This window comes from Galeopterus variegatus, unplaced genomic scaffold (assembly GCF_000696425.1).
Source record: "Galeopterus variegatus unplaced genomic scaffold, G_variegatus-3.0.2 Scaffold1859, whole genome shotgun sequence".
NCBI lineage: Eukaryota > Metazoa > Chordata > Mammalia > Dermoptera > Cynocephalidae > Galeopterus > Galeopterus variegatus.
In genome coordinates, this window is record NW_007727970.1 from 167,905 (window position 1) to 189,871 (window position 21,967).

Below are 21,967 nucleotides of genomic sequence, written 5' to 3' on the forward strand. Positions count from 1 at the left end.
TCCTCATCCCAGCTAACCTCCCAACTCTGGCTTAGCTGCTCTTGGCTGCTGGGGCACTGGGGCTTTGGTCCAGGAACTCTGAGGCACTGAATCTTGGAGCTGAGCCACATCCAGCCCTACCCACAAGGAGCCCCCTGCCAGGCGAGGAGACAACTCTGTGACAGACCTTCACAGCACAGCCTGATGAATGTCACTCCCCAGGGAGACTGGGAGGGCTTCATGGAAGAAGGGGCCCTGATGCTGGGTGGTGATGGTTGGATAGGACAGGGAAGGGGACTTCTGTGCAGAAGGGATGGCATGTGCCTGAAGGCCTGCATGAGAGACTCAGGATCCCTGGGATGAAGCAGCCCAGCTGGCAGGCTGCTGTGGGTGGTGGGCCTGGTAAGGTGGACAGGCAGATAGGCAGCTCAGAGTGCCTGGTCCTGGGGCTGGACCTGAATCCCATGTGGTCTTGAGAAGGAAACGCTTCATCCTGAACATTGTTGTCTTTATAGCTCTTCTGCGTGTGTGTGCTCATTACTGGTGTTTTCCATTTGAGGCAAGGATCCTTTCTCCTTTCTCAGATAAGGAAATGGACCCAAGGGACTTGGGTGTGGCAGTGAGAAAGATGGGACCCTGAGCATGTCACTTGCCCTTTCCGAGTAGGCCTCAGTTTCTCCCCTGAGAAAAGCAAGGATGAGGACAGCATCTGCTTCTTGGGCTATGAAGGTTCCATGGGGTGACATGTGTTCTTGTGTGTTTGTCTCCATGTGGCACACAGCCCAAGATGAGCCTGATCTGTGGATGCTGGCTTTGCCCTAGTGAGGAGGGGCAGGTGTGCAGAGCCCACAGCCCTGGTTTGAGACCTGGTTCTGTCATAGACATGTGACCCAGCCTCTCTGAGGCCAGTGTAGTCACACAGTGTTCCTGGCAAGGCTTTTGTGAGAAGTAGCTCAGACCTGGGCTGTGGAAGTGATCTGTATGGGTGGATACCCCCAGGTGAAGGCCTTTGCTCTCCTTGGTGCCACCTCACCAAGGAGACCAAGGCTCTAATAATCTACAAGGACCACAGGAGGTCACAAGGGGAAGCCGTCACAAGACCAAGCTGGGCACTGGGGGCAGCTGTGCAGCGGGCCACCTTCTCTCCTCCCCAGCTTTGGGCAGGCAGCAGGGAGGGACCTGACCCAGGGACTGAGGGATAGCAGAGGCTCTGCATACAGTGGCATCAGCCCCAGATCCCACACCACACAGGGAAGCTTGTGGCAGGGCTCCCAGACTGCCCTGAGTGCCATCCCAGGAGGGGGCCCTGGGCAGATCAAGTAACTGCTCCTCCCTGAGCCCATCTTACCCTTCTGTAAAATGGGTAGGTGAAGACTCCTGGTGGGATCGTGTGCAACTGAAATGAAAAGAGAGATGTGCAGGTGACCGGCTGGGTGCCCACATTGTGCTGAGTGGAGGTGGGTGCTTATGACTGCCTCTCTCCTTGAAGTGGGATGGAAGAAAGGAGAGACCCATGCCTGTCCACCTCCTTTCACCTGGGCTTCCTGGGTAGGGAGGCATGCCCACTCATTGGTGAGGCAGAGGCTGCAGGTGAGAAAGGAGGTGGCCAAACAGTGCCTGGCCTGAGACAAAGGCACGGTGGGGTAGAGGCCTGCCTTGGGTGACTGATGGGGCAGGTGATTCCTGGCTAGTGTGGCTAGGGATTGCTGCAGGCGTGGGACAGGGCTGACTTCCAGGAGAGGTGGTTCTTAAGCCATGAGATGGTCCTGCTAGGTCCAGGAAGTGACCAAATGACTATTTTCCCCTCCTGAGCCCCAGTCATCTTCTCAGCCACCACCACAGGTGCATCCTGGTAGGGTCACAGCAGACCAGCTCCCTCCAGGCCCAGGTGGCATGAGGACCAAGGATGCTGTGTGTTAGGGCCTGCTGGTGGAAGGGGGCCATGTAGTCTCCAGGCTGTAGGAAGGCATGTGTCTGCACACGAGTGAGAGAGGGCTGGCCCACCAGCCCTGCCACCACCGTCCAGTGCTCTACTGCCCAGGAGCAGCCTGGGAGACCATGCAGGAGCCACTAGGGCCTCTCCAGGCTCTCACCCTGTCCCCATCCTGCCCCTGTCCCTTCCCTCCCAATGAACTTGGGCTGCAGGGGTGAGTGCAGCCTCTGCCCCACGTTCCCCTCTTGGAGAAGCCCTAGAGAGACGAGAGGGTCAGGGAGGCCCAGCTGCAGCCAGCTAGTCCGGGCCATCCAGGGTCTCTTAAGGGCTCTGAGCTTCCCTATAGCCCTTGGTGCCACCAGGACACTTCCTAGTGACGCCCAGGCCAGCTGGAGCATGTTTATGGGATGTAGTGGTGGGGAAGGAAGCAGAGGGTGCTGCAGTCACAGGCTGTGGCTGTTTGGGGGTCTGGCCTGTGCCTGCTGGGCTCCTGGGGCTGCAAGACCTTAGCCCCCTTGGATGTCCTTGGGCAGACCCTGGGCAGGCCCAGTCTGCTGAACTGTGCATCCATTTCTCTCCCCTGCCAGCTCATTCAGGCGCCCCAGGCAAGAGGTGGCCCCAGCTCACCCTCCTCCCTCTGTACTTCCTGGGTCCCTGCCCCACCCGCCCTGGCTCCCAGCATCCTTAATTACCTGGCAGGGTTTTCCAGGCTGGGCCGGAAAGCAGCCTGATCCTGGTCTGCTGTGTTTTTGGTCCTGGACGTCAGGCCTAGGGGGCTGAAGGTTCCAGCCCTTCCTAGGCAGGCTGACCCCCCAACCCACATCTGAGACAGGGCATCTCTTCCACCAAGGTATGGAGCCCCATCTGGGAGCGAGGCTTGGAGTCTGCCCTGGGAAGTGGGCGGCCCAGGCCCAACCCCAAGGGGAATCTCAGCCAAGGGGAGGGCAGACCCACTCGTGGTGGTGGTCAGGGCTGTGATGGGGAGGAGGCTGTCTGAACATCTGGAGTGGTGTGGTGTGGTAAGCAGGCTACCGTGCACCTTTGTGAACTCGGTGTCCCAGGGACAGGGTCCTGGAAGAGCAGAGTCACACAAGCGGTGTGCGCTGAAGCCACACTGAGGAGCTCGGCACGGGAGCGCTAGGGGGTTCAGGTGGGCTTTAACCTGACTTCAGCCTATCTCCCTGCTTGCCTCTGCTTCTGTCTATCCCTCAGAACTTTCTGAGGCCAGTGTCATGCTGGTCATGGAGAGCCAGAGGGAGGAGGCTGACTGCGATATCTGGGTTGGGCTGCATGGGGCGACTAAGGACTGGGGTCCTGCTTCCACCTCTGACTCCTTGCAGCGCCCAGCACAGGACCCCATGTCAGGGGAGAGTTCATTTGCACAGAGGATTGTTGCCATGTAGATGTAGAGTTTGGGGTGGGGAGAGTAGCGTCTGTGAGGCTCTCTGGGCAGGGCCTTTCCAGCTCATATCTGGACTCCTCAGTTCACACATAGCGGCCCTCAGCCCCCTTTACCCCAGGCAGTCATGGAAGTGGGTGTACAAGACGTGTGCCCTGCAGGGAAGTGTCTGGTGACCCTGCCAGGCTGTGAGTCCTCAAGGCCAGGTTGAGGCCCCAGCCTGACCTGAGGTAGGGGTCTAGTTGAGGCAGGGAGAGAATGATGGGCCGAGCCCTTGGACCATTGGAGGCCGGGAGCCAAAAGGCAGAGGATGTGGGGTAAGGAAGTCTGTGTGGGCTAATCCCAAAGCAGGTTTCTTGCCAGCTCCAGGGGTTTGGAACCTGGACACAAGGAGGCACAAGGCCTATCCAGCTTCCACACCAAGAGTGGTCTCAGCAGGCCCAGCTGGTCCTCAGGCTTTTCCTCTGCCTCAGCTGTGGGAGGGGGCTCTAGTAGGGCACTGCTCTGTGTTCTTGGCTCTGGAAGGGGACATTCATCTCTCTGAGGTGGACTTTACCCAGCATTAGAGGAGGCGCTACCTGAGGTGCTTTTCATGTGATGCACTGAGGCAGCTGAGGCTCAAAGAGGGAATTGACTTGCCCAGGGCCGCACAGCAGGTGAGCAGCGGGCCCAGGTCCAAGGCCTGATCTATTGGAGCCAGTTCAGGTCCAGGCTTCATGAGTACCATACATGGCATCGATTTCCTTTGCCCTTTCTACCTGTGTCAGGCCCACTGACCCTGGCTTGGGCCCCTGAGCCCCAGCACATGAACCCTGACTTAGCCTCAGAGTCTCAGGCACAGTGCAGAGGCTGCTGCAGCCTGTCCTCTTTGAGCCTCTCTGTCCTCATCTGTAGACAGGAGCAACAGAGGTACCTGTGCTCTTCTGCCTCGTATCGTGCTGGGAGGGAGTGGGATGGCATCTGAGAAAGGGCTCTGGGCAGTGGCATTCTGGATAAATGTTGGGACAGGCAGACTGCTTTGCTCTTGGACAGGGACCAGGACAGAGGGGAGGTGGGAGAGTCCCCAGAAGGCCGCCTGGGCCAGGTGAGCTCTTTCCTGTGGGTCTGGTGCTGCTCAGGAGCCAGGCCAGACCCTACTCTGCAGGCTCAGATGCCAACTTTAAGCCCCTGAGTGGTCACCTGATCCTCAGCTCCTTGCTGGCTTAGAGACTGAGCCCCTCACTCAGGCTCCTGCAGTGGGAAGGTGGGGATGGTGGGTCTCTGTGACACCCTTGCCCTGAGTGTGTCTGAAGATGGAGAGGAGAATGGGAAGGAGGAGTGACTGCCTACAGGGAGGGGAGTTGGGGCCAGCTAGCCTGGGCAGTGGCAGGCCCAGCCTGACACACCTACTCCCTTCCCCCAGGTCCCATCTGATGCCGAGGCTGAAGGAGTCTCGCTCCCACGAGTCCCTGCTCAGCCCCAGCAGTGCGGTGGAAGCGCTGGACCTCAGCATGGAGGAGGAGGTGGTCATCAAGCCTGTGCACAGCAGCATCCTAGGCCAGGACTACTGCTTCGAGGTGGGTTCCACAGCAGGCTGGGGCAGGGCACCCAGGTCGTTTCCTCCAGACACCCTCCTGAGTGCTCTGTGGCCTCGATGGGCCAGGCTCTTTGGAACAGTGGCCAAAATCTGCTCATAGCTTTCAGTTCCTAAGAGACCAGGTAGAGCTGGGGTGGGGGGCGTCCCTCCTACTCTCTGGGCTCTTTGGAAATGGACAGCATCTGCTTTCTATGCTAGCAAGTGAAGCAGCTGGGCCCCAGTGGTGACAGTGAGTGAAAAAATAAAGGTCTGTGTAGAGTCGCTTAAGCCCCACAGCCCATGCTTGGAGCCTGCTTAGCCCCCATTTGCAGTGTGGGATAGTAGAGAGTCCTCCCCCGCTTTTTTGGGCCTGTTGACCCTTCTATAGTGAGAGCCCAAACCTTTCCTGTTCTATTGTCCTGTGACCTAAGGTTTGAGACAGAGGGCCAGTGACCCAGGCAAAGCTGTTTCATGGTAACTAGCTTTTTAGTCCCTTGTAGTAGATGGGGAATCTGAGGCCCAGAGAAGGCAGGAAGATGTCAGGGGTCATGCAACAAGACTGAGACTAAGCCAGGACCAGGGTCACTAGTGTCACAGGTGTTCCTGGGAGTTCCTGAGTGCTTCTCCACTTATTCATATTGTCTTCCCACCTCTGCTTCTGAGAAGACTCCCACCCCACCCCCCTAATAATCATGCATCACTAGGGGAGCTCTAGTAGAGGAATGAACCTGGTAATGAGAAGCAGCCATTTGGGGACAAGCACAACAATCTCCTGACACCCCTAGCCACAGGGAAAGAGTAAAATGGTCCCTGTGCCTTGTGTGCCAGTTCTGGTTTAAGATTCCTGACTAAGCTGGCGTGGTCTGAGCTCTGACTTACTTGCCCGAGATGGGCTGAGAATGGTGCCTATTCGCTCGTTCACAGCAGGGGGTGCTGTGGACTGTGTGGGACCTTGGATGACTGGATAAGGAATCTGTTTTCCCCTCTAGAGCCCCTGGCACAGGCTGGAGGCAGGGGCAACATAGAGCAGGAGCCACTTGGGCCAGGCTCCTTGGGGGGGTCTCCAAGCTGGAACTGGAGGGTGAGCTGGAGCTTGGCAGGAAGAGCAGGGAGAGCAGAGGTTCCAGGCAGGAGGACCCCAGGCGAGTGGCGCACCCAGACAGCCACTTCTCGTTTCTCCAGTCTGGCACAAAAACTCTTAGGCCTCTGTTACCATCTTGTTGTCACTGTTGCTCAACAGAAAAGACCCCTCAGAAGGTGTCAGCAGAGTATAAAAAAGAATGAAACACTGCCATTTGCAATGACATGGATGGACCTAGAGAGAATTATATTAAGTGAAACAAGTCAGACACAGACAGAGAAATACCACGTTTTCACTTATTGGTGGGAGCTAAAAATAAATAAAAATTCACACACACACACACACACACACACACACACACACACACACACACACACACACACACACACACACACACACCCCACACACACACACACACCCCACCACCACCACCACCCCCGGTGGGGGGGAGAAGGCATAACAATTACAATTCCTTGAAGTTGCGGGGGAAGAGGGAGGAGGGAGGGAGGTTTCGGTAAATGGGCCACAATAATCAACCACATTGTATATCGACAAAATAAAATTTAAAAAAAAAAGGTGTCAGCAGAGGACCGAGGTGATTCTCATACCTACTCTTGGCTGTCCCCTTGGTAATTGTGGTTCCCCCTGACCTGGGCAGGGGCCTGTTCCTTCTCTGTCCCAGCTCAGGGGGTGGGAAGTTAGAGTCGGAGAGATGCTTTCCCATTCAACCAGGAGGATGCTGAGGCAGGGGCAAAGAGCCAGCCTCACTTGCTCTGGGCCAGAGTGTGTAGAGCAGTTGTGACCCTCATCCCACCTCCTCCCTGAGGCTGTGGTGCAGACCTGGTGGCCACAGTCCATGAGCCCCAGAGCTCCTCCATTGCTGCCTAGCCTTGCTGCAGTCCCTTCCCCTGTGACGCTGTCCTTCCTGCCTGCCCCCCACAGGTTACGACATCATCAGGAAGCAAATGCTTTTCCTGCCGGTCAGCAGCCGAGAGGGATAAGTGGATGGAGAACCTGCGGCGAGCGGTGCACCCCAACAAGGTGGGCCTGTGCCCCCTATCGTCAAAGCGTCGGGGGTTGGGGTTAGCTCAGCCATGACAAAGCAGGAGCAAAGGATCTCTGGGGTGTGAGATGGGATGGAGGGCAGCCTGCATGGAGGCAGGGCTTGGGCAGGCAATATTGTTGGACTCTGAAAGAGGAGCTTGGGTTGGCCCAGCTGACAGGTGCTGTGTGCCTGTGTTCTCGAAGCTGCATGTTGAAAAGGCTGGGCTGGAGAAACGAGTATTGGGCCAGTCAGGGGTTGGGCCCTGGGGTCCTTCTGCCTGGAACCCTTGTTCCTACTTCCCCCACTGACCCCGCTGCTCTTCCAGGTTGGCATCTGCCTCTGTGTTCCCACTGCCCCTGGGCTCCCCCATCAGTCACAGGACACTGACCGTAACCCCTACTTCTGTATCTGTTTCCCTAAGCTGACTTGAGGACCTGGGTGCAGTCCTGGTGGCCACGACATCACTAAAGAAGGGGCCTTAGCTGTGGTCACCTCTTAAGTTACTTTATCAGCTCTTGGTTTGCTGGTCTGTAATGGTACCGTGACCTGCAATGTGCCAGGCATTCCGCTGACCTCTTTACTCAGTTTCTCTGTCTGTGGGGCAGAGGTTATTTTATTCCTGTTTTATAGAAAAGCAAACTGTGTCTCAGATTTAGTCACTTGCCTGAGGACAGTGAGCTAGTCCAAGGCCGACCGAGATCCAACCCATGTCTGTTGGACCCCACCCTCATCCTGTCCTCAGAGCCCCACCCTGGTTCTGAGGACTCTCAGGCCCTGGGCTGGCTGGGTGGGTGGCACCTCCTGCGACCCCTGGGCCCCTTACGCTCGTGCAGGACAACAGCCGGCGTGTGGAGCACATCCTGAAGCTGTGGGTGATCGAGGCCAAGGACCTGCCAGCCAAGAAGAAGTACCTTTGCGAGCTGTGCCTGGATGACGTGCTCTACGCCCGGACCACAGGCAAGCTCAAGACGGACAATGTCTTCTGGGGCGAGCACTTCGAGTTCCACAACCTGCCGCCCCTGCGCACAGTCACCGTCCACCTGTACCGGGAGACCGACAAGAAGAAGAAGAAGGAGCGCAACAGTTACCTGGGCCTCGTGAGCCTGCCCGCCGCCTCGGTGGCTGGGCGGCAGTTCGTGGAGAAGTGGTACCCGGTGGTGACGCCCAACCCCAAGGGCGGCAAGGGTCCCGGGCCCATGATACGCATCAAGGCACGCTACCAGACCATCACCATCCTGCCCATGGAGATGTACAAGGAGTTTGCCGAGCACATCACCAACCACTACCTGGGGCTGTGTGCGGCCCTTGAGCCCATCCTCAGTGCCAAGACCAAGGAGGAGATGGCGTCCGCCCTGGTGCACATTCTGCAGAGCACGGGCAAGGTGAAGGTGCGTGGGGCCCTCAGCTCCTTATAGAGGCCTGGTGGCAGGTGCTGGTTACCCGTCCTTCCCTGTGTCCAGGTTCCATATTTCACCTCTAATGCAGGCCTTGAAGGTACAGCCTGGGGACCCTCCATGCCTGGGGCTGATTATAGAGGCCTGGTGGCAGGTGCTGGTTACCCGTCCTTCCCTGTGTCCAGGTTCCATATTTCATCTCTAATGCAGGCCTTGAAGGTACAGCCTGGGGACCCTCCATGCCTGGGGCTGATCCCTGAGGCATGTGTGATCCCATGCTGCTTTGGGTGGGAGGTGGAAGGAGGGCTAGACTTGAAGCCATCTGCAAAGTGGACGGACCCCAAGTGCCGTCTGGACAGTGGTGTGATTTGAGAGCCAAGTGGCATGTGTGACAGGAGCAGAGGCTGCCCTGTATTGAGGACCAGAGCCCTCAGCCGGGGCCAGGGAGGCACAGGTTGGGAGCCAGGCCTGGGTACCCCAGGGCAGAGCCCAGTGGCACATTCCTTATCCTCTTACCTGCTTTAAGAGGCGCTGGCATGGGGAGGTGTGGCTGGAAGTCTGCTGGCCTCCTTAGGCCCTCTACAGCCCCCACTGCCTGTTGGACTCGTGGTGTGTGACAAGTGTGGGACTAGGGAGAAGGGCTTCCCCACCGTGGATCTATGGCAGGGTGGGGGGCTGTCTTCTTCCTTACGGCTGGACCGCCTCCTCCCCCGCCCCCAGCCTTCAGACTTGACTAAGTGAGGCTGCTCTGTCCTTAATTTGCTGGTCAACATGGGGGCGTAGGGGGTGTGCTGGGGAACTGTACAGGGAGGGAGTGAGGGGGTGGCAGAGGCCCGAGCCTTTTCTGCTGCTTGTCTGATCTTTCAGTACCTGGTCCCGAGGGCTGGGCTGGCCTGGGGTCAGAGGCATGTGTAGGTGCTCATTGTGGAGGGAGGTGGGAGCAACGGCTCCAGCCAACCCCCTGGGCCTTCAGTGGGCAGGGAAGCAACAGGTGGAAGGATAAAAAGTAACTCCTGCTGCTGAGGTGACCACACCTGATCCCCCTCTCTGGAATTCTTGGGTACTAGCAGGACATTTTGGGACAGGCGGCCTGTGCTCCCGAGGGTGGTGGCTGCGTCTAGCTCTGCGCTGGGCTGGCCATACAGGTGTCTCAGCACCTTCCTGTCCTCTTCCCAGGTTTTGTCTGCCCAGGCTATGGCTTTTCAGGGTTCCCGTCCTAGGATTCCCCTCTCCCCTAACCCCTCTCCATAATCAGAGGGAGTAATGGAGCCTGGGAAGTAAGGGGCCTGGGCCAGATCTGGCTGCAGGTAGCTGTGTGGCCTTGGAAAGGTCATTTTCCTATACTGTGCCTTGGTAATTACCATCGTTGGGTCTGAGCTCTCAGGAGTTTCTTCTCATCCCAGCACTGGGGCCTGGCACTCACAGTGGAACTTCAGGCTTGAGCAGGAGCCATGGTGGAGCTCCAGAGGGTGATGTAGTCTTTATCCCTGCTTCAGTTTGTTCAGAGTGGGACCTTAGAGGTCGTCTGTAGGTCAAGAAGGGGTCCTCAGGCCAGGAAGGGGTCCTCAGGCTGCATGAACCCCAGGGAGGCCCACAACAGCTTCCTCTTGTCCCTCCTGTCTCTCGTGTGCCTCTGAAGGTCAGCCTGGTCTCTTGGCTCTAGATTTCGATTCTTTATTTCAAAGCTCCAAATTTGTGCACATTGGAGTGAGGAATTTCCAGAGCTCCAGGGATCCTGGCCACCCTCTTGTCCCTCCTGTCTCTCGTGTGCCTCTGAAGGTCAGCCTGGTCTCTTGGCTCTAGATCTCGATTCTTTATTTCAAAGCTCCAAATTTGTGCACATTGGAGTGAGGAATTTCCAGAGCTCCAGGGATCCTGGCCACGCTGGATGGCTTGTAGGCTCCGTGCTAGGTGGCCCCTGCCCTAACTGTCACCCTCCCCTGAGTCTCTGCTCCCCACCTGTCTTCTTCCCTTTCCCCAAGTCACAGTTTGACTGTGGGCATGAAGAGGTGGGGGACTCAGCCTTCTCTGCTGGGGTCTTCCCATGACACTTGTGTGACCTGACAGGCGAGGGGCTCACCAGCTGTCCTCTGAGGCAGTCCGGGACCCACAGCATGAGGGGCTGCCACCTGGGATTGCCAGGTGGGCAGTGGTGCCACCACCTTCCCTCCCAGCCAGAGTTCCTGCGGGGGTGACGTCAGTTCCTGTCTCACCTGTCAGATCATGGTGACTCACTGCCTCCCAGGCAGCTGGACCACCTCTGTCCCCTCTTGTCCTTCATGTGGGGCTGTGCAGAACAAGTCTGGGTCTGGTGTCGAGCTCCCACCAGAGTCACAGGTGGATACTGGCAGTTGTTTGTGCCATGCAACGAGGACGGCCCTGTCTGTCCTCGGTGGCGCTCGTGGCAGAGGGAGGGGCAAGCTCTTCTGTGGTCACCCCACCAAGCCTGACCAGGGCTGAAGAGGGCCTGACTGATGGTGAGAGATTCGTGGCTGTGTGTGGAGTGCTCTTGTCCAGCCTGCCTCCCACATCCTGGAAGTTGCACCCAGCTCTGGTGTCACCAATGCTAGGCTCCTTCCCTCACCAGGTCTCCCTGCCCACCCTCCTAGCAGCCCCCCGGGGGCTCATTCCTCCTTTCTGGGTCCCCAGCAGCTTGGTGATGGAGCAGCCTTGAGAAGCAGGGGCTTCCCTTTGGACCATTTGTGGAATCCTGGGGTGCTACCTACCAGGCCAGTTCAGGTCCCGATCTCCTCACCTCCTGTGTCCCTAGGACTTTCTGACAGACCTGATGATGTCAGAGGTGGACCGCTGTGGGGACAACGAGCACCTCATCTTCCGGGAGAATACACTGGCCACCAAGGCCATCGAGGAGTACCTCAAGCTGGTGGGCCAGAAGTACCTACAGGATGCCCTAGGTAGGGAGGGTGTGGGCAGGCAGGTGGGCAGAGGGCGGGGTGGTGCCCACCAGGTCCTCACTTCCCCTCCCTGCCCACCTGGCCCCAGGCGAGTTCATCAAAGCACTGTACGAGTCAGACGAGAACTGCGAGGTGGACCCAAGCAAGTGCTCGGCCGCTGACCTCCCTGAGCACCAGGGCAACCTCAAGATGTGCTGTGAGCTGGCCTTCTGCAAGATCATCAACTCCTACTGGTCAGTGCCTGCCCTCCACCCTTGGGGACCCCACACTTCCTTCTGGGCTCAGCTGCCTAGGGCTTCCCCATGCCATCGTCTTGTCCATCCTTCTATGTCAGGGTGTCCACAGTGTGCTAGGCTCTCGCATGTAGGGAAGCGCTCCCGAATGTCCGCAGGACACGATTTTCAGGTTGTTATAGTAGAAAGACCCTGGACACGTTATTCTGTCTGTATGTGTTGATTGATGAGTGCCTTCATGTATGGGGTGCTGTGTAGGTACTCAAGCACCCTCTTGGGCAGGTGGACAGCTTAAGCCGAGATGCTGCACCTGTCTCTAGGAGTTATGGTGCCCACATTGCAGCCGTGTGGTGGGTCCCAGCAGGGGCGTGTGTGGGTGCCTGAGCCCAAGAAGGAGAAGAAAGGATTGGGCTTTACGTAAAACAGGGTCTGCAGGCTGCCACCAGCCCAAGGATGGAGCAGGGGTGGGTGGGAGTGGGCTGTGCCTACAGGACCCCAGCCAGGGCTGGAATCAGCTCCTGGGAAGCTTCTGGAAGGCCGGCTTTGCAGGCACTGGCTTGCTCCTTGGGTCATGTGGGATGGCCAGCTGACCTGGGCCGAGTGCAGCCTCATTGTGTGGTGTCCTGCGGAACTATCCAGCAGGCCTTGCTGACAGCCTGAGTAGCAGGTTTGTCCTCACCCTGAAGGAGATGCCAAAGGCTTAGTCTTTGTTACTGTCCAGCTCAGGGCTTATGCCCCCCACCCATCTGAGCCTCTGTCCTCAGCCTCTCTTGACACACCGACCTGGCTCAGCCATACCTCAGTAGCCATACCTCAGTCCTTTGTTAAGTTGGGCCTCTCTCTCTCCCCACACCTTGCCTTCTATATACACCTGCCCTTCCTTTCTGAGGCCTTGCCCCTGGCTCTCCTCTGTGGCCCTCCTTGTCACCAGACAGGATTGGCTTTTACCTCCTGGGTCCCTCTGTCACTGTCCTGATGCCAGCAGAGTGGGACTGTGTCTGTGTCCGAATCTGCTGGGAGCACCGTGGGACAGGCAGATCCACCAGCTCAGGGCTGGGCACACAGGAGGGCTGGGGAGGTGTTTGCAACTCCTGAAGCATAGGTGGAGGCCAGCCTGCTAGGGCACCGGCAGTCGTGCAAAGGGGGCGTCCGTCTGCCCAGGTCTCTCAGTCCCTGGGCTGCGCGAGGTGCTCACCTGGAGCCAGGGGGGCAGTGCGAACTGGGCCAGAAATGTGCAGGGACCTGGAGGTGGAAGGCAGCCCTGGAGCCTTGATTCTCTGGAACACAGTACCTGTCCCAGGCTGGGCTGTGCCCTCTGTTGCAGGGGGCTGGGTGTAGGACACAGAGAAAACCTATCTGTGGACAGCAAGTTTCCATTTCCTCTTTCTGGCATGTGTCAGAGGCACCTCTCTTTCTGGACAAGGCTATTGATAGATGTCAGTAGCCGATCTGGCCTGTCTCCTGGCCAGTCCTATGCTAAAGTTGCCCTCCCCCGACTTCTCCAGGCATGCTCTTGTTGGCTGGTTGGTCCAGCCAGCATTCACTGCCGAGGGCTGCCTGAGCTGGCCATGGGCTTGGAGCAGAGAACAGTTCAAGTTGATCAAGCCCTCTTTCGGCCTTGGGGTCTCAGCCTTAAGCTGGCTCTGTGAGCTCGGCAGGGCAGGCCTTGCTCTCAGTTTAAGGGAGAGGAAACTGAAGCCCAGGAAGGCCTGCAACAGAGCCAGGTGTAGACTGGGCTCAGGAAGCACTGGGGCCTGGCCTGCCTCCCAGTAGGAGGCTCATCTGTTAGGGTGAAGAGGTAGGAAAGGTTGGCCAGGTGGGGCCTAACCATGGAAGGCTAGGTGCCCAATAGAGCCTGGAACCCTGTATTGAAGGGCCAGCTCTGCCCACTCACTGTGTCATCCTGGGAAAGTCACTACCTCTGGTTCCCTCCCCATCAAGAGAACAGGGAGCTGTGTTCTCACCCTGTAGTTAAGGGTACTCGCACCTTCTTGATCATTCTGAGTTCTGCAGAAAACTTCAGATTCCTATGACATTATTTAAGCAGAGGAAGTGAGTCTCAGTAGCCAGTGATGAGAATCCAGAGGATAGTGTCTGCTCTTGTTGTGTTTTCCTCCCTCCATCAGGCCCAGGTGCCTGCTGTTTGGGTTCTGCAGAAAACTTCAGATTCCTATGACATTATTTAAGCAGAGGAAGTGAGTCTCAGTAGCCAATGATGAGAATCCAGAGGATAGTGTCTGCTCTTGTTGTGTTTTCCTCCCTCCATCAGGCCCAGGTGCCTGCTGTTTGGGTGAAAAGATGAATTAAGCACTGGGGGAGGTGAGAAGGGCCCAGACCAGGAGCTGGAGAGTCCATTCAGCACTGGCCTTTGCCAGTGTTTCCTGTTGGGACAGAGACCCAGCTCTTGCAGGCATGTCTCCCATCCCACTCTGTCCCTTCTCAGCCCCTTCATTGAGAGCCCCCACCCTGATTGAACGTGGCTCTCCCGGCTCCTCCTGCTGCACCCTGTGGGGGCCCCATGTCACGTGCCCTCCCGGGGCAGTGGGAACTTGGGGTTTGTCTGAGTTAGAACCAGGTCCTTTCCCTGGGCCCCCTCCTGACAACCAGGCCCACCCTTGTGTGTCCCTGCACAGCGTGTTCCCGCGGGAGCTGAAAGAGGTGTTTGCCTCGTGGCGGCAGGAGTGCAGCAGCCGCGGCCGGCCCGACATCAGCGAGCGGCTCATCAGCGCCTCCCTCTTCCTGCGCTTCCTCTGCCCCGCCATCATGTCGCCCTCACTCTTCAACCTGCTGCAGGAGTACCCCGACGACCGCACTGCCCGCACCCTCACCCTCATCGCCAAGGTCACCCAGAACCTAGCCAACTTCGCCAAGTGAGTCATGGGGCAGGCCCTGGTGCTTCTGCCCACGACTAGGGCTGGGGCAACAGGTCCTGCCTTTGTTCCTGTCACCTTAGGTCCTTCCCCTCCCCGCTTTTTTAAAAATAAAGTCTACACCCCATTTTCCCCTTGCCATTTTGGTATGTTTTCCTGATTTTCAAAGGTGTGAAAACAAGATATTTCTTCCTTATGCTTTTTTGAATCTACATGTTATTACTGAAGATTCTCCTGTATTTCTTAACATTCATAAGCCCCATTTTGCAATGAATGACTAATATTCCTTGGGTGGTACAGACTTAATCTGTCCCCTGTGGTTGGGGACTCACGTTGTTGCACACGGCCCTGGATCAGTGCTGTCGGGGTGTCTTTGCTCTTCTGGTGTTTTGGCTGCATCCTCTGAGCAAGCAGGTGAAAGTGGAAGGGCTTGGCCATCCCACCATCTTTCATTCACAAGGTGTGGAGTGAGCCCCGTCCCGGGGTACAAGGTGAACCAACCTTGGTCCCAGCCCTCGCGGAGCTCAGCACATTAGCTGAGGAGCCATGTTAAGCAAGCAGCAGAGCAGTGATGGGGTCAGATACCAGTCTTCTAGGAGGGCCCTGAGGGCAGCTGAGGCAGAGGCTGGGCATGCTGGGGAGGGCCACATGCCATACCACTCCTAAATGATCTAGTACCAGGCCGGAGAAGCTGGAGACCAGACCCAAGAGGACAGCAGGGATCAGAAGGCCCAGCAGGGCAGTGGGAGCCACCAGAGGGTTTTGCACAAGGAAGAGGATAGCCCTTGTCTATTCCAGATCCTGAAAGATCACCTTGATAGCAGTGGGACAGATGGGTTGAAGGGAGTGGGACTGGTGGCCTGGAGACCCAGGAGGAGAGCATGGCCATGGTTCCAGCAAAAATGGCAGAAGTGTTGTGTTGGGGAGGGAACGAACGGTGCAGAAGGCAGTGGCTGCAGGGGACAAGGTTGGGGTAACCAGAAGATAAGGTCAGCAGGCCTTGCCATTAGGGGATGAGGAAGAGGGAGGACCTGACAGCCTCCAGGCTTCTGGCTCCGGCATCTGGGATGGAGCCTGGAGGAGAGGGCACAGGTTAGGGTGACGGTGATGTCTTCAGACTTGGCTAGATTGTGGACGAGGGGCTCCCAGGGAAGGCACCCGTGGTTGTATGTATCTGAAAGCTCAGGGGAGAGGCCTGGGCTGAGCACAGGTTTGAGAATTGTTTACATGCCAGGGCAGTGAGACTCGGAGGAAAGAGGAAGGAGACTGTAATGGGTGGTATACATGGGGACATGGAACATTCCAGGTCCTGTGATAAAAGGTCCAGAAAAGGGTCACCAGACTTAGCTCTGAGGAAGGATAGGCCTGGTGACCTGGGTCGCAGAAGACTCAGCTGGTGTGGGGAGTGGGGTGGGAGCCAGCCACTGTGGGTAAGGCAGTATGGGAGCTGAGGAAGTGGGGGTGTCTTAGAGCAGGGGAGCTCAGGGATGGGGTGCTCACCTGTCTGCTCCCTCTTCCCAGGTTTGGCAGCAAGGAGGAGTACATGTCCTTCATGAACCAGTTTCTGGAGCACGAGTGGACTAACATGCAGCGCTTCCTGCTGGAGATCTCCAACCCTGAGACCATCTCCAACACTGCTGGCTTTGAGGGCTACATTGACCTGGGCCGCGAGCTCTCCAGCCTACACTCGCTGCTCTGGGAAGCTATCAGCCAGCTGGAGCAGGTGCCTGTTGCAGGGGCTGAGAGCTGGGCTCCTCCTTCCATCCAGAGTAACGATTGAGGTCTGGGTTTGCCTGTGCGGCGTGATCAGGAGCCTGCCAGGCCTTGTCAGAACACACCTGACATCTCTGGGCTCTACTTTCTCTGCGGGAGGGTGTTGCAGTCACTCACCAGCACCTGCTGGGGCAGCCCTACTCTGGATACTGGATACTTAGTCTGAGCTCCTGCCCAGAGACAAGACTTAGCTGTTTCATGAAAAGCATCCTGCTCTGGATTTTGAAGCCACTCCTTAAAAAAAATCCACTGAAGACCCTGTACCTCCACTCCTCAGGAAGGAAGTTGCAAGCCTTTCTAGAATTGCCCTTGACTGTCAGTTGACAAGGTTATTCCCTAGACACCTCTGACACTGCTGCAGTCACATGGAATGAGCCCTCAGCCCACACAGTGAGCAGGTTCTTGGCATTAACGGCTGGGCCTGCCAGGAACAACTTCCCAATTAACTGTTGCTTTCCAGGGATCCAAAGGACCACCTTACAAAAGTAATTAGTGCTGAAACCGATCTGGAAAGCCCATCCTGCCTCCTGATCCCATTTCCTAGTAACCACTCAGAGCACTCTGGTGTGCAGCCTTTAGACACATCCAATTTTGTGCATGTATAAGTACATGCATGTGCAGGCTTAAACACAGAGTTATTTTAAGTTTGTTTTAAAGTGAGATCTTACTGTGTACATCGCCATGTGTGTTTCTTACCCACTCTGCTGCGGGCATCTTTCCACATCAGTACATACTGCACCATTGCTGTGGCTTTTTCAACAGCCACAGATTATCCTGTCATATGAGCATAGTATATTTTACCAGTCCCCTATTGATAGATACTTAGTCCCAGCTTTTTACTAAAAACAGATGCTGCTGCAGCCAAAGGCAATCAGTTTTGCTCATCATACCCACTTGCCTTTGGTTGTGCGAGACACAGGAAATGAGGGCCCAGCCCCTACCTTCTGCCAAGGTAGAGCCCACACTGTAGCCAACCCCAGTCACTCACTGCCACTAGTTCCTGGGCCCCTGTGCTGGTCACTGCCCCCCATGTCTGCACAGCCTGGCAGGAAGGATGGAAGGGGGTTAGCATTGTCACATAGGCAATAGGGTGCAACGAGGATTTGAAACAAAGCTGTTTGCTTCTCAAGTCTGTGCTCTGTTGTCTGCAGGAGTTTTCACACTTCGTTTTTGCACAAAGTCCTCTTCAGAAGTTCGTGCATAAACAGTTGAAGGCATTGTCCCTCTGCCTTAGCTCAGCCCAGGGTTCAGAATCCTCAGAACCATGTCTAAACCACAACAGCGAGGTTCAGATGGGCCCAGGCGCTGCCCTCTCCTGACCAGCACTCAGTGGTGCCTGCTGTGTGCCTGGACCATCTCTGCTGGGGCTCAGGAATCCAAGTGGGCCAGGCCCCAACCTATCCTGTGGAATGAGTGGTGTGCGAGGGGGCTGTCACAAAAGCTTCTTGGATGGAGAGGTGTAGGTATGGGAGTTCACATGAGGGCACTGGGGCAGAGTAAACTAGGATGAAAGGGGCTTGGACCAGATCAGAATCTCCCTGTGGGCCTCGTATTCCTGCCCCAGAAATATGTGGGGAGCTGGGGAAAGATGTAGACTTACAGGTTCCTGGGTGTCCCTCCTAGACCTGCTGAACTGACTCGGGTATGCTATACGAAGTGGTAGGGATCTGCGTTCCTGACAGGCTCCACAGTAATTTTGAACTACAGTAGCTGCAGCACACTTAGCCTCCCCAGTGGCCCCAGCAGCTCACCGCTGCCTCTTGATGTGTCTGTGCAGAGCATTGTATGGTAGGGATCTGCGTTCCTGACAGGCTCCACAGTAATTTTGAACTACAGTAGCTGCAGCACGCCTCCCCAGTGGCCCCAGCAGCTCACCGCTGCCTCTTGATGTGTCTGTGCAGAGCATTGTGTCCAAACTGGGACCCCTGCCTCGGATCCTGAGGGATGTCCACACAGCACTGAGCACCCCAGGCAGCGGGCAGCTCACGGGGACCAACGACCTGGCCTCCACGCCAGGCTCCGGCAGCAGCAGCATCTCGGCAGGGCTACAGAAGATGGTGATTGAGAACGATCTCTCTGGGTAAGAGCCGCCAGGCGTGTTGGGTGTAATGGGTGTGCATGCACACTAGGCACAGACCATCTGTGGTCTCAAATGGGGAAGAGGATGCCTACACAAGTATTTGTAAGGCCAGCTTGGTGAGATTTAAAGTGTGTTGTGCAGGCCTTAAGTGCGGAACATGCATTTGGGTAAAATCAAGGAAGGCTTCCTGGAGGAGGTGGTGCTATAATTTTGATCATTTTAGGAAAAGTAGCATTTACATTGGTGGAAAAAGCATTCCAGGTAGAAGGACAAGCACAAGCAAAGGCCTGGGGAAAGACGCATGATGTGTTGAAGAACAATTACTGTCCCAAACTCCTCCAGCATTTCCATTTTACCTGGTGTTTATTAGGAATACCTGTTCTCCTGGTATTTCCCGGGCCTGAATCAGAATCTCCAGAAGTGGCCCCATGGAGTGTGTGTTTTCAACAGGTGTTTGGGTGACTCTACCAGGCTTTGAGGCTGGGAGCCCCAGACATCAGAGAGAGATGCTGAGACCCAGTCCTCACTCTGAGCCCTCACCCCAGGATGTGGTCCACTCAGTGTAAACAAAATACATGCTTAAGTCAAAATGGGGACATCTCTTTAAGAAACTTGGAGTTGATGTTGAACCGTGTGCTCCGCTCCTCCCCTGCCTTCTCTCACCAGGGGCCCTTCTTAGACCAGCCATGAGGATGAGGATGGAGTAGCAGAGGTGGGAGCGTGTCTTGTTCTGCACTGGTGGCTGTGGCAGGCTTTTCCAGGGGAAGCATAGAGACCAAAAATGGGGGGAGGGATTGCCTAGGGGGAAGCCGGAGGTGCAGAGTCCATGATGCCAGCTCTCAGGTCCCTCTGAGAAGAGGTCTGTTCATTTAGCCTGAGTGTGGGGCAGAGCAGAGTCACAAGGCAAGAGTTCAGGTGGAGACACACCTGAGGGGTTGAGAAGTGGCCAGGCACCTGGGTTCTGAGGAGACCTGACCTGGGTGTGCAGCATGGTCTCGAGTTCTCCCCGCTCCATCTTGCCACCCCTGTGCAGCTCTTCCCAGCCATGAGTGCTGTGGCCCAAGAGCCAGCAGCTGTCCTTCCTCAGGCTCAGCGCTTCCTCCGCCTGTGCAGAGCCAGCCCTGCTTCCCATTCTGAGCCCTTGTCAAGGCCCCCAAGTCCTTCCTGCCTCCAGCCCATTCTGAGCCCTGTTCACACCCCCCCCCCCCACTCTTCCCTCCAAAGCTCACCCAGGCCCCACCACAGTTGCACTTTCTTCCAAGGAGCCGGCCTCCAGGAGGGGCCAGGAAAGAGGCTGTGACACACATAGAGTGAGGAGGTGGCCCGGGGTGTGTAGACCCTCCCACCTGAGTCATGCCCTGTACCGATCCTCCTGATTCCTTGTTTTTGCCAGGAACCCCAGCCCCCGCCTGCCAGTCACACAAGGGAGAGGCAGCAGGAGGCTGGGCAGGGGAGGTTTCACCAGGCCCGCACTTTGGTTATCAGTCAGATTAAGAACCAGAGGGAAGAAGCAGAGAGAGCCGCAGTGACTTTGAAGTTGGTGTTCTCAATGCAGAACCTGTGGGTAGCAGAGAGCCTCTGGATTGCGGGTTTGGTTTTAGCTCAGAGCATGCCAGGCCCCAGCTCCCATCGTCCTGAGATGCTGCTGAGCAGGGAAAGGGCCTGCCAAGGAGCCCGGCCTGGAACTGGCAGTGCTGGCCTCTAGAGCAGAGGTTCTGTGCAGGAGCAGCCGCCTGGGGCACTGGTCCTGGGACTCTCCCACTTCTGTCCCCCCAGCGCATTGGGCTGCCGGGCTCCAGCAGGTTGGCGGGTGCTGTCGGTTTGGACCCGCCGTGGCTGCACTCACAGTTCTTCTCTTCCCCTTCTTTCCCTGTGTGTGCTTGTCTCCCTGCAGTCTGATAGATTTCACCCGGTTACCGTCTCCAACCCCCGAAAACAAGGACTTGTTTTTTGTCACAAGGTCCTCCGGGGTCCAGCCCTCACCTGCCCGCAGCTCGAGTTACTCAGAAGCCAACGAGCCTGACCTTCAGATGGCCAACGGTGGCAAAAGCCTGTCCATGGTGGACCTCCAGGACACCCGCACGCTGGACGGGGAGGCGGGCTCTCCGGTGGGCCCCGACATCCTCCCCACCGAAGGACAGGCATCTGCAACACAGCTGGTGGCTGGGTGGCCTGCCCGGGCAGCTCCAGCGAGCCTGGCAGGGCTGGCCACTGTGCGGCGTGCAGGCCAGACGCCGACCACGCCGGGCACCTCTGAGGGCGCGCCAGGCCGGCCCCCACTGTTGGCGCCACTCTCCTTCCAGAACCCCGTGTACCAGATGGCGGCTGGCCTGCCACTGTCACCCCGTGGTCTCGGCGACTCGGGCTCTGAGGGCCACAGCTCCCTTAGCTCCCACAGCAACAGTGAGGAGTTGGCGGCCGCTGCCAAGCTGGGAAGTTTCAGCAGCGCTGCAGAGGAGCTGGCAAGGCGGCCCGGCGAGCTGGCAAGGCGGCAGATGTCACTGACTGAAAAGGGCGGACAGCCCACGGTGCCACGGCAGAACAGCGCTGGCCCCCAGCGGAGGATTGACCAGCCACCACCCCCACCCCCACCGCCACCTCCTGCCCCCCGTGGCCGGACGCCTCCCACTCTGCTGAGCACCCTGCAGTACCCACGGCCCTCGAGCGGGACCCTGGCATCAGCCTCGCCTGACTGGGCTGGCCCTGGTGCCCGGCTGCGGCAGCAGTCCTCCTCCTCTAAGGGGGACAGCCCAGAGCTGAAGCCACGGGCCGTGCACAAGCAGGTCAGTGCTGCTGGTCGGGGGGCAGGACTGGGCTTTGGGGCCCAGTGGGGCTGTCGGGCCATGTCACACTCCTCTTGGTCATTCCACCTCTACCTGCACCAAGCTGCCATCTCATGCTGAACAATGCTGCGTCAGCCCCATCCCACCATCTGGGACCCCTGGCTCCTGCTTGAATCCTCTGAATCAGGGGCACTGTGGCCATAGGGAGCTCCAGGCCCCTCTGCCATTCCCCCAAGACCAGACTGGGCTCAGGGAGTAGAGGGAGGTTCCATGCATCTCCAGTTCAAGCCTCTTAATGCCCCAGCCAAGAGTGGGAGTCGATCTGGCCCCACTCTGCCCCCACACTCCCCTCCCTAAAATGCTTTTGAAGGCTGAGCTGGCCTCCAGGAACAGCTGTGGGGAGGACTGGTGTTCCCTGTCACCTGAGGGCTGCAGGCAGTCCACACAGTGGATGTGCTTTGGGTCAACTGTCCACCCTTCGGCTCTGCCTGCCCCGATGGCAGGCTTGCTCTTAGCTGGCCACCTTGGCTGCTTTCCCTGTTGGTCACTGGAGGTCCCCTCTATTCCTGCCATGCCTCTGAGCCACTGGTCCCTGTGGCTGCTGGTGCCACTCTCCACCCCCCCTCCTCCTGCCACCTCCCACCAGCTCCTCACAGCTGTGTTTCATTGTAGGGCCCTTCACCTGTGAGCCCCAATGCCCTGGACCGCACGGCCGCTTGGCTCTTGACCATGAACGCGCAGTTGTTAGAAGACGAGGGCCTGGGCCCAGACCCCCCCCACAGGGATAGGCTAAGGAGTAAGGAGGAGCTCAGCCAAGCAGAAAAGGTAAAGCTGGACCCTGGTAGGTCGGGTAGGGAGGGGCTGCTTTCCAGCGGCTGGCAGGTATCTCTCCCTGAGAGCCCTCATTGAGGGGGTGCTGCTTGTTCC

The 21,967-nt window shown here is 57.5% G+C and overlaps 1 protein-coding gene across 8 annotated transcripts in view; it reads left to right on the plus strand.

Moving 5' to 3' along the window:
* Window positions 1–21,967, plus strand: part of DAB2IP (DAB2 interacting protein) — a 105,664-nt gene that overhangs the window by 72,859 nt on the left and 10,838 nt on the right. For 4 of the 8 annotated variants that reach the window (XM_008579338.1, XM_008579332.1, XM_008579335.1 and 1 more), the window contains 10 exons: window positions 4,714–4,867; window positions 6,890–6,988; window positions 7,826–8,380; window positions 11,157–11,301; window positions 11,390–11,534; window positions 14,168–14,404; window positions 15,926–16,127; window positions 18,079–18,257; window positions 20,152–21,040; window positions 21,713–21,865. In XM_008579338.1, coding sequence (XP_008577560.1) covers window positions 4,714–4,867; window positions 6,890–6,988; window positions 7,826–8,380; window positions 11,157–11,301; window positions 11,390–11,534; window positions 14,168–14,404; window positions 15,926–16,127; window positions 18,079–18,257; window positions 20,152–21,040; window positions 21,713–21,865 — 2,758 coding nt within the window. Of the gene's footprint in view, window positions 1–4,674; window positions 4,868–6,889; window positions 6,989–7,825; window positions 8,381–11,156; window positions 11,302–11,389; window positions 11,535–14,167; window positions 14,405–15,925; window positions 16,128–18,078; window positions 18,258–20,151; window positions 21,041–21,712; window positions 21,866–21,967 lie in introns of all 8 variants that reach the window. The other 4 variants (XM_008579331.1, XM_008579339.1, XM_008579334.1 and 1 more) reach the window with 4 other exon arrangements.